The following is an 11,642-nucleotide window of genomic DNA, read 5'->3' as shown; positions in this document are numbered from 1 at the left end:
GCTAAAGGTTGGTTAAAACTCACAAAGGGGTAGCTAAAAGCTAAAAATAAAAATAGAGCAAATATGCTGAGACAGATTTCAAAGAGAAAAATGTTTTTGAAAGAATTGAAGCAATCTCAAAGTATTTCAATGTGGAAGATATTTGTAAATAAAGTTAAATATACTGAAAAGTATAAATGTTACAAAAACTAAAAGTAATAGCAGCTATTCACTGAATGAGCGAAGGTTTTGATATAGGAATCGCTAAAATAGCACAAAGAATCTAGAAGAAGTTTGATTGCAAAATCATGCAGGAAAATAAAAACAGGAAAACTATCGTGTGAATGCTGCTGAATCAACATTTCTACAGATAACCTGCAGATTTAAAAAGCGTCTTCAGAGTGTTTTCAGTTTGGGCGAGCTTTGGGTGCTGCATTAAGAAAGGTTTCCCCTCTTTGTAATTCTCCCTAGTGATGTGCAGAGAACTTCCTGGAATGTTTGAAGCACACAAACTCTGCCAACAATGTGAAACTGGACCAAAAGAATTTTAACAGCATCCTCATAATTACCACAACTCTTTTTTTAACCCTTTTGTAATCACTTTTGGCATTAAAGTATTTTTTAGAAGACTCATGGCACTGACAGGGAAAACCACCGTGTTACTATTTAATTAATGAAAGCATCACTGGAAAAGAAAAGTCTCTTTCAGTCAACTTGGCATACTTCACCTCCATATAAAAATCCAGACAGCCACTAAATGACAGGTAACAATCAGGAAAAGATAAAACACAACTTTTAATCACAACAAAAAACTCTACCAGTGGTTTGTTTTGAGACACATTAATTTCATAGTCTGCATTATGCGGAAACTTTATCTTGATTGTCCAAACTAGAGAAATTTGTATTTTCTGTGAAAATGCAGCGTGGACACTGATTGACTGCTGAAATCTGCTGAAGAAACTGATACTAAATTGTAAGTTAAAACCAGCAAAGCTGTAACAAAAAGCTAAAATTAGCTAAATTGCACCTAAAAACTTAAATTTGTAAGAGAGTAGCTAATAGCTAAAAATTGCTAAACAATACCATAAAGCTTAAATTTTCAAAATCATAGCTTAAAGCTTAAATTGGGTAAACAACAGCTAGAAACTAAGATTAGCAAAACTGTAGCTACAAGCTAAAATGAGCAAAATTGTAGCTACAAGCTAAAATAAGTAAAAATGTAACTAACAGAAAAGAGCAAGAATGCTGAAGTAGATTTCAAACAGAACCATGTTTTAAATTAACTGAAAAGATCTTAATATATTTCTATTAAAAAAATTGTACATAAACATAAAATTGTGAAAAGTAAACAATTACAAATACCAAAAGTCACGGCACCTGATTACCAATCGAGTTGGACATTTTGATACATAAATGGTTGAAACAGCATAAAGTATGCAGAAGTAGCTTGATTCCAAAACGTACAGAAGAAACTACAAACAGGAAAGCAACTGTGTGAATGCTGACTCAGAACTTACACAATAACATACCTACAGGCCGGTGTTGTGTTGAGTTGTGTACCCCCGTCAAGATCTGTTTCTCCACCATTTTTGCTTCATTTCCTCCTTAACCTCGGTTCTTTTAGAGAATGGTATGTTAGGAAAAAAGCTAAAAGAAAAGATCTCGATCCACCGTTTTTGTCCATAGTGACAAAACATGTTGTGATGGCTGCATGTCACCATTAAAGACATTGTATATTATCAGGGAGAACACATCCTGATGACTGTAAGTCTATGGTACTTAGACAGGAGGAGAATCAGTTATGAAGGGGAACAAAACTCAACACAACACCTAACTTTGTGTCCATCTTTGTGTGAACTTTCAATATTCAAACTTCTGACATAAAAATGGAGCTCTATCGTTCATCACCAAAGGCAAGAGGGCAATAATGGTTTTTTGCCTTTGTTTGTGTGTGTATTTGTTTATGTTTGTTAGCAAAATAACCTATGAACCTTTGGAAAGATTTTAATGAAACTCTCGCAAAATAATCACTGGATATACATTCACAACTGATTAAAATTTAGAGTTAACCCCATTTAAGATGGCTGTCACAGCTAAACAACCTTAGAAAACACAAAAATAACTATAACTCAGTCACTTTTGCAAAGATTGAGCTTAAATTTGATGTGGTAGTAGCTGAGACTGAGCCCCAGTTTATACTCTGAGCACCCACTGATCATGCAAGATATGCTTTCAAAACTTAACTATTGGAGTCAGCTCTGTCTGTCTGTCATAAACCACTGAATGGATTTTAATGAAACTTTAAAAAAAAAAAAATCACAGCAGATTTAACTATAACTGATTAACTTTTGGAGCCAACCAAATTCAAGACGGTGGCCACAGCCAATTCAGCTTTGGTAAAACAAAAAAGGCTGTAACTCAGCGAACTTTACAGATATTGATTTAAAATGTTTGGTTTGGTTTGGTAGTAGCCCCCAACACACGCTCCAAGCAGGACACTGTTTAAAATGATCTGTGGCCTTTTACAGTCCTGTTTGTCTGTTAGCAAAATATCTCACGAACCAGTTGACAGACTTTAATGAAACTCCCAGAAAGCAGTCACTGGATGTTCACCTACAGCTGATAAACTTTTAAAGTCAACCCAATTCAAGAAAAGCTAAGCAGCCTCAACACAAATGAATCAGAAGAGGAGAGCAGATTTGATTGGGCTTTAACGTGAGGAGATCCGACATGCCACAAAGCATGATGGGAGTTATTTGAACGCCCACCTTATTAGCTATATCTGGAGTTTTTCCAGTCAAACCGAGACACCATGAAAGTGACGTTACGCGTAAAGTTTGTTGCTCGCGCCTTGTGTTACAGTACATATTTCATGGAGGAGGAGAAAGTCAAGTCGGAATTGGATGTTCCTGACCCAGCCTCCACCCGGGCCTCCACCCCAGCCTCCTCCCCTCGCCTCCCCTCCCACCCCCCTCCTCTCGCCGAGCCGCTCATCAATAGGCAGCGCATTTGAATAATACGTGAGCGCTTTGGACTGGAGCCAATCAGCTGTCGGGGGCTCGCGATAAATCGCAATGCATTATTAATAATAATAATTACGGTGACATGCGCATTTCCACTCGAGGGGCTAATTTTCCAGGACGAAGGATTTGTTGAAGAAGGGGAGGAAAATCACCCTGCGCCTCTTTGCTCCCGATGGTTGCACCATGTCGAGGCGCAAGCAAGCCAAGCCGCAGCACATCAACTCTGACGAGCCCGGGTCCGAACCGAGCGGTGAGTTGTCCCACGCGCAGCACGGGACGTGGAGCCGAACTACCGGGGAAACCTGCTGGGCTCTTTTTTTTCCTGAAACGAGCCTCATTATTATAAATATTAATTTTTATATCTGTTTCTCGGAGGAGTGAGTTTATTTCACATTGTTCCGTCGCACTTTGACCTGTTGCTGTCCTTTGACTTGGCCGGGGTTAACCTAAACTTAGCCTCAGCCCGTGGAAAGGACACATTAAACAAATGGGGTTTTTGTTGTTGTTGTTGTTGTTTGTTTTTTTGGACACACACACTCACACAGGTGTTCGGCGACCTCAGAATGCGACATTTTGTAAGCTTTTATCCGTTCAAACGACCGACTCGGACCGCTTGTTTGTAACTTTGTGTGTGTGTGTGTGTGTGTGTGTGTGGTTTAAACGCTCGCCTGGCTGTGTTTCTTTGAAATGTGGACAATTTTGAGTCATTAGTTGCTTAATAGTGTCGCGAGCCCTTTGAAGTTTTTATAGTGTTTTAAAAATAGCCCATATAGTCGTATGCGACAGATAGGCTAACGACTGCCGAGAGAGTAACGTTTGAACTTCTTTATCCAAATGTGTAGGTAGTTTTGCTCTTCTGTCTTGTTTCAAAGCTTGTTTTGTTTGATTTAATTCAAATCGGTCAGCAAAGCGTTTCGGGCCCTGTGAGCACTTTGATAGGTTCGGTTTGTTTGCTTGCAACAAAATTCGCCTCTTAAACAAAAGGTGTCCACAAACTGTATGAAATGTGACTCTGGGGTAAGCTGACCTAAAGGCAATAAATCCCCCAGTTTAATGCATGACTGTTTCCTTTAGTACATGCGTGGAGAGGTGGGGGATGGAGCAGTCGCCTTTTGTGTGTGTGTGTGTGTGTGTGTAGAGACTGGGTGGGGGTTACTTTTTTTTTTTGGCGTTGCCAGATATGCAAGCTCCAAAAGCAGCGTTCACCTCTTCATATCGGTCAAAGCTCGTTATAAAACGGCATGACATGATGCAGGTTGAGAATGTTTTTTTTCTTTTTTTTTAAAGTGCAGGACCATGAGAGATTTGCTGATCCATGCGCGCATGTATCGCATGTTCAGTCTGACCTCGTGTCAGATCCCTGCAAAGGTGATCAGATTCAGGTCATGCGCCGGCGACTGCCAAACCGGAGTCCTGACTCATGGAGCTACTTTCATAGTGAACTAGCTACAACTTCATTTCTTATTCTTACTTTTTTTGTTGTTTTTCCTGTCAACTTGTGTGTTACACAAACTGACTGTGCGCACCCCCACCCCCTCCGCCCACCACACACACACACACACACACACACAGATTAGAATGTAATGCAGTTTTCAGCCCTTTTTTGTTTTTATGACACTGCTTCAGTGCCTCTTGGTGAGCAATTAACGAGGCCAAAAGTTTCTCTGGGCAAATGCAGACAGGTGGTCTGCTCTCTCTGTCTCTGTCAGACATTTACATTTAAACAATACACCTAGTTGTGAAATAGCCTCTTGGTCAGCGGATAAATTAAAATGCACTTTTTTGGAGTTTGAAACTGTATATGCAGACTTGGATGAGTTACTTGGCTTCTCTTGGATGTCAGAAGAAGTATAAAAGTTTTAAGTAATCCTGATCCAAGATGTCTCCTTTCACAAAAAGTTTGACATTTAAAAATAAGTTTCTATATGACACATAAAATGTTATTTTTATTATTAGATGTATCTTTTTTTATTTTACAATCTAAAACCAAAATTGTAATTTAGTGTAAATCTACTCTTTATCATTTGGGGAATGTTGTTTTGTGTTCCATCAAAGGTAGATGATTGCCCTCTGCTGGCCCTGTGGGCAATGGGCAAATTCAGTCTAAGAAAGAAACACATTTGCACAGTAATTTAAAATGTCTTTTAAAAAGTTAAAATTTTAATTTTTAAATTTTGTGTGTTAGTCAGTGAGTATATTTTTTTGAAGATGCAAATTCTGCTGCTTTTCAAAACTCATAACTATGTAAATCTTGTGATTTCTCATTCAAGGGATTCCTTGTGATGATCAAGCTGAGGACGCCGGGAACGACACCAAGAGATTAAGGATGGATGAAACCAGAGTCTGCAACAAGTGCTGTGCAGAATACTTTGATGAAGCAGAATTCGTTGAGCATGAAAAGAATTGCACTAAAAGTCAGCAAGTGGTCCTCATGAAAGAGGGAGATGGTAATGAGGTGCCTGAAGAATATTCACAAGGGTCTCCTGAAGGCCTTAACAGTGATCATGATGATAGCCAGTCCAGCAGTCATTCCAATACTGATCAACTGGAAAGGACAGAAGAAGAGTCCAGCATGAATGCAGATGATTTTGGGCACCAGGATCAGAGAGAGAGGTCTGCTAGTCCTGAGATGGCTTACCGGCCTTTACTGAAAATGCAAGATTCAAACGTCTCTCTTGAAACCATGCCTGACACTAAAGTGGCTGTTTCGCAGCATCCTTCAATTGCATCTCAGACGTCACCACAGGATGTCCTCCAGGCCATCCCCATCATCTTGGAACAGCTTGTGTGCCTTCAGCAACAGCAGCTACAGCAAATCCAGCTCACAGAACAGATTAGAATCCAGGTAGCCATGATGACCCCACAGGGTCTCCAGTCATCAGTAGGGGGTGCAATGGACCCTCTGAAAGCCCTTGGTGCACATCTTTCTCAACAGCTGTCTGCAGCAGCAGCTCTGATAGGAAAAAGAACTGGCAGTCAGAGCCTCTCTGTGGAGACAATGAAGCAAAGTAAACTACCTCTGCCCACTGGCATCCCTACCTCTCTGAGTGCAGGACTGGGACCGATGTCTTCTAAAACAGAAATACTGAAGGGTGTTCCAGATCTGGCTGGCCGTTTACCAGCATTACTGCCGCAGTCCCCGGGTGTCCTGGGTTTCTCGAGCGCCTTCAATGGCATCCAGGCAGGGATTGAGTCCTCAAAAAAGCTGAAGGCCAAGATGCTGACCCTCCCACCGGAATCCAAGCTTGGGGACTCATTGTACAAGCACAAGTGTAAATACTGTGGAAAGACCTTTGGCAATGACAGTGCCCTTCAAATTCACTTGCGTTCTCACACTGGAGAGAGGCCTTTCAAGTGCAACATCTGTGGAAACCGCTTCACGACCAAAGGAAACCTCAAAGTTCATTTTCAGAGGCATAAAGACAAGTATCCTAACATCAGCATGAATCCTCACCCAGTGCCAGAGCATCTTGACAATATTCCCACCAGCAGTGGCATTCCCTTTGGTATGTCTGTGCCTATTGATGAGTCTAATCTGACTGAAATTAAGCCCACCCTTGGTCACCAAGCTTCTGGATTTAACCCACAACCAATACCAGGATTCAAACCACCTTTTGATAGCTTTGGGAGTGACTCATTTTCTCAGAGACCCTCCCCATCAATGAGTGATGGCTCCCCATCTGTTTCCTCTGTGTTTGGTCAAGATTTGGGACTGGATCCAAATCCGAAAGATCCTAAAGAAATGCTTGGTGCACCGCATCACATAAATGGCAGTGCCCTGCCGGGAGAACAGAGCTCGGGAACAGCGAAGCTCCAACAGATGGTGGACGGCCTGGAGAAGAGGACCAACGATCCCAATGAGTGTGTCATCTGCCACAGGGTGCTCAGTTGCCAAAGCTCACTCAAAATGCATTACCGCACACACACTGGAGAGAGGCCATATAAGTGCAAAATCTGTGGCCGTGCTTTCTCCACAAAGGGAAACCTTAAGGCTCACTATGGAGTGCACAGAGCCAACACCCCTCTTAAAATGCAACATTCATGTCCCATCTGCCAGAAGAAGTTTACAAATGCTGTTGTTTTGCAGCAACACATTCGTATGCACATGGGAGGGCAGATTCCCAACACTCCAATGCCAGAAAACCAATTTGAGGCAGCAGAAACAATGGAGCCCTCTCTACCGGCAGAGAAGCCTATGGATAACAATAGATTTGAAGCATGCATGGAGGAGTGTGAGCCAGACCTGAACTCTCAAAAGCTAAATGACTCCTCAAGTTCCCTTCCATCTGCTTCAGAGGAGCAGCCACAGAAGCATCCAGCCCCTGCTCCGTTCTCCAGCCTCGACGTTCTGAAGAACCTCACCTCTGCTCTTGCTCTGAAACGACAGAGTAGCACTGCTTCAGAGAGCGAGGGAACATCCAAAGAGTCGCCTCTGGCTCAGAGAGACCAGGAATACCAGAACGGCCGCAGTCCTGCTGTGTCTGACTCGGCCATGTCCTTTCACTCCTCTTCCCCAGTGAATATTAGCATCAAGTCCCCCGAGTCAGCTGTTGATGAATTTGCCCGTACTTTGACAAAACAAGAAACTGACACTGCACAAGATGGCAGCGAGTCAAGTGGAGCTCTTGACCTCACAGCTTCTAGCAGCTTTACTCCCAAAGTGGTTAAAGAAGAATCCAGCATACCATTTACAAATGGAGACTATGGTGAGTTTAATGTTTGGTAGCCGCATGTTAGTTCATATGATTGTACAGATCTAATTTTCCTCCTTGTTATGTCAGCAGGTCCCAGCAGCACACCATTCATGAAAATTCCTCCTAGTCTGGGCAGTCTGGAAATGAAGATTACTACTGAAAATCCTTTGGGCCCTCACGGGTTGTTCGGTTCCCAAATGCCTCAGGGAACAGCTATACCCTCCTCCATCTCCTCTGCACCACGCCGATCGACCAAACAGCATACGTGTAATGCCTGTGGCAAGAACTTCTCATCTGCCAGCGCCTTACAGATCCACGAGCGCACTCATACAGGGGAGAAGCCGTTTGCCTGCAACATCTGCGGCAGGGCTTTCACCACAAAGGGGAATTTAAAAGTAAGTCTTCCTAAAGTTTGTGTATCATACTACATGCTTTAAACATTTAGCATTTTATCTGGATTATAACTATTCTTTTATTTTTATTTTTTTCTCCCTCAATTCCTAAAGGTGCATATTGGCACTCACATGTGGAACAACTCGTCACGCCGTGGCCAGCGTCTTTCTCTGGATAATCCCATGGCGCTGATGGCAATGAGCTCCGAGCCCAAGATGCTGCCAGAAATTATGCCGGCGCCCAAAGAGCTTAGCGCCCCACCGATGAACTTCGACCCGTCTTTGTGGAACCAGTACGCTGCTGCCTTCAGTGGTGGCCTGACCATGAAGACCAATGAAATTTCTGTCATTCAGGGAGGTGGCATCCCGCTTCCTGGAAGCCCCGCTGGTGGTCCGCTTATTGGATCCACTGGAGGCCTGTTGAAGATTGATGGCTCCCAATCTGGCTTGCCTGCCGCAATGGCTGAAATTGAGAAAAGTAGCTCTGATAGCGTGCCAAAGCCACAGTTCCCACATTTCATGGAAGAGGGTAAAATAGCCGTAAATTAATTTTTTTTTTTCTCCCTTTTTTTTAAAAAAAAATATTTCCCTCCTCAATTTATGAATGTCAACGTTTTGAATGAGGTACAATCAATATTCAGAGTGAACCTTGCAGAATTCCACCTAGATTAGTTGTTTTTCCTTCTTTAAAGCTCCTGATCTCAATGATTCAAGTGTTAAGTTTAGTTGAACTTGATTTATAACTACTGTAGTTGTATTTTTATTTTATACAAACATATATGCGGGTATTTTCTCCTGTGACCTTTATTTGTTTTGCTGTCTATCCAGAAGTTTGAATGTATAACTTACTTGAAACTGCTTTATTTCAGGCTCGTCTTCTTGATAACATTGAAGGATTATGACTTTGTGAGGAAAGGTTTCAGGGCATGGGTTTTTATGGATGCCACTGGACATAACCTCAGTGTTCTGAAATAATGTTATAGTTAACTGTATATGTCCTTAAAGACTACTTTCCTTTTTTGTTGTGTGCCATAGGTTTTATGACATTGTACATTTTGTTGTAGTGGTAAATCATTAGCTTTTCTCATTCTGAAGGAGCTTTTGATCAGATTATACTATTGCCTTTTCATATTTAATCAAAATCCTCCAGTCCAGTCAGTTTTATTAGATTGTGGATTATAAAACATTTTATTGCATTAGTGCCAAGATTCAGTTGCTCACACATACCTTTTTACTAAGTGCCTGATCTTAAATTAAACATGCATTTTTATGGCACTATTAGGTTGTTACACTCTTAGACTGAAAACTTGGTGTGTTCTCCTGTGAAGTGTGGCATACATTTCAATACTGTCATGTTCATAGTTTACTGAAGTCAGTTTTTGTTTTCTCAAACAAACTTAATTTCTACACTTGCAGAGTCACACATAGCTGCGTGAGCTCAGAGGGCTGATGTTCTCATGCCTGCACTTTATTTCTGGTTTTAGTTTGCATTTACATTTCACTGCTTTTATTGTGAATACTAAATATGGACAAAGGAACAATTTACTAAACTACTCCTCCTTGCCACCGATTATTCAGACTTCTTGTCAAGACTGTTTTTGTAATGTATTTCTTGGTAATCTCATCAGCTTGTAGCAGAATTTATTTATAATACACAAAAAGCTTGAGTTCAGGGGTGAGTTCTACCTCATGTTATTAGTTGTCCCCCCAGGCACCCCTTTACTCTCAATGCAATGTTCTGTATATTTTCCTATATATATATTTTTTTTTTGCTTTTGAGTATGCTATACAAATGTTCATTCTCAACCTGCTGAGTTGGAAAGTAATGAATGTATCACTGGACACTTTACACAACTCAGACTGGTCCGAGTACGTCGTAAGCTCCTGCTGTTCATTCCTTATCGATATGCATTTGCCAAGTTGTGCCTTTCTTTAGCAAACCATGTCAAAACTGCTTTCAAGTTGCTTCCACGGTTTAAGTAACGTGGAGCCAATTCAATATGTTTACAGTGTATTTTTCTTTGTTCAACAGTTTCCTTCAGTTAAATGTTTTTCTGATTTTGAAAAATAAAATCAGGGTGACTTTTCGACATTCTTCCTGTCATTACTTCACAGCCAACCACGTGTACTCTTCCTTAACACTAATTTCTGTTTCAGCCCTGGCCAACCTGCACATGAAATCCCTAATTTACATTCACCTTCAGATGACTCCTGGGAAGTCTTTCCTTTCTATTCTCATTTCCCACCGGGACCCATTAATCCAGCTGCATTTTGCATTTTCAACGAAAAACTATTTGCATCCACAATTGAAGCATGCAATCCATTTTAGGTCAACTGTACATTGGCGACTTCCTCTACAATCTTTTAAATGACTCTGTTCTTTGCATAATTGTCCTTATAGGAACCGATGTCTTATAGGCAAAGGCCGGGCTAGCCAAAATACAGAAAAACTCAGGTTCTGTTGAAGTTTAGCAATTGAATGGTAACCCCCCACCCACCCACCCCTTCTTTTCAGATGGTGGTGTACTTTGTTCATTTGTCCATGACAGAAACCAAGTCAAGCGTTTTTAATAATTTCGAACACAGATTTTGGCATCCAAAGAAAAGCACTCGTAGAAAAAATGATAGGGTTTCATGCATGGTTGGAACATTGTACAGGATAGAATCATGAAAACAAATGCTTATTTTCATAAGAGTTACCACCCCAAATCATAATAACAAAGATTGGTGTTCCAATGCCTGTGTCAGAGACTGAGGCCAAAGTTGTGGCATGCAAATTGAATTCTTGTAGGCATTACACATTATACAAATGGTGCATTTTGCAACAGTGGTGTACAATCACCCATCTCTGGTTTTTATTTGCTTTAATAAATGTTTGCACCTGGTTTCAGTGCTGTAACTGATACAAACACCCACCTGGGGTCTAGACACAAGTAGGCATATTTAGGACCATGTGCCTACTGCTCATGATCAGATTCATTAATGCCTAGAGCATTATGGGAGATCATGTTACTTATTGTAAGAGTGTTTATATTTAACTGTAATCAACATGCGTGAAACATCTCAACTGTTTTTGTATGTATTTGCTGTCTGTAAAGGGTTGGCACAAATTAGGTTTCTAATGGATGAATAGGAGTTGTGGACTGAATGCTTGTATTATGTGTCAACACTAGCTATATTCCTTTAAAAATTCTATAGTGTTTGCTGCATTGGACCGCAGAGATTCAGCCTGCAAATTTCCCTGAAAATAACTCAGTTATATGGTTTTATACCAATATGTATGTGTAAATTACAAGTCTAGCATTCCTTATAGGTAATGCATATAACCCACCCTCTAAATTACCGGAGGTTCAGACTATGATCAAGTTATGATGAGAAATGATAGAGTTGTAGACATTTCTAGGTCAAACCTTATAATTTACATGATGTGCAATCTCCTGCGATCTTGCGAAATGTGTTCAGGAGAACTCTCAGGCACTATCACATCAAACTTTAGCTCAACGTCTGTAAAATAACCGAAGTTATAGCCATTTCTGTGTTGGCTAATGTTGATT

At 41.0% G+C, this 11,642-nt stretch overlaps 1 protein-coding gene across 2 annotated transcripts; it reads left to right on the top strand.

The window, feature by feature from the left end:
• Window positions 1-2,994: 2,994 nt before the first annotated feature.
• Window positions 2,995-10,178, top strand: sall4 (spalt-like transcription factor 4). Of its 2 annotated transcripts, none has more exons than XM_017419203.3 (4): window positions 2,995-3,252; window positions 5,273-7,708; window positions 7,787-8,091; window positions 8,203-10,178. In XM_017419203.3, the coding sequence occupies exons 1-4, from the start codon at window positions 3,186-3,188 to the stop codon at window positions 8,635-8,637; spliced, it is 3,243 nt and encodes a 1,080-aa protein (XP_017274692.1). In that variant the 5' UTR covers window positions 2,995-3,185; the 3' UTR covers window positions 8,638-10,178. The 2 variants fall into 2 exon arrangements, with proteins under 2 accessions (XP_017274692.1, XP_017274691.1); XM_017419202.3 differs by having other exon boundaries at window positions 7,784-8,091.
• The last annotated feature ends 1,464 nt before the right edge of the window (window positions 10,179-11,642 follow it).

This window comes from Kryptolebias marmoratus, linkage group LG8, assembly GCF_001649575.2.
Source record: "Kryptolebias marmoratus isolate JLee-2015 linkage group LG8, ASM164957v2, whole genome shotgun sequence".
Lineage (NCBI taxonomy): Eukaryota > Metazoa > Chordata > Actinopteri > Cyprinodontiformes > Rivulidae > Kryptolebias > Kryptolebias marmoratus.
This window is presented reverse-complemented; position numbering and strand designations above follow the sequence as displayed.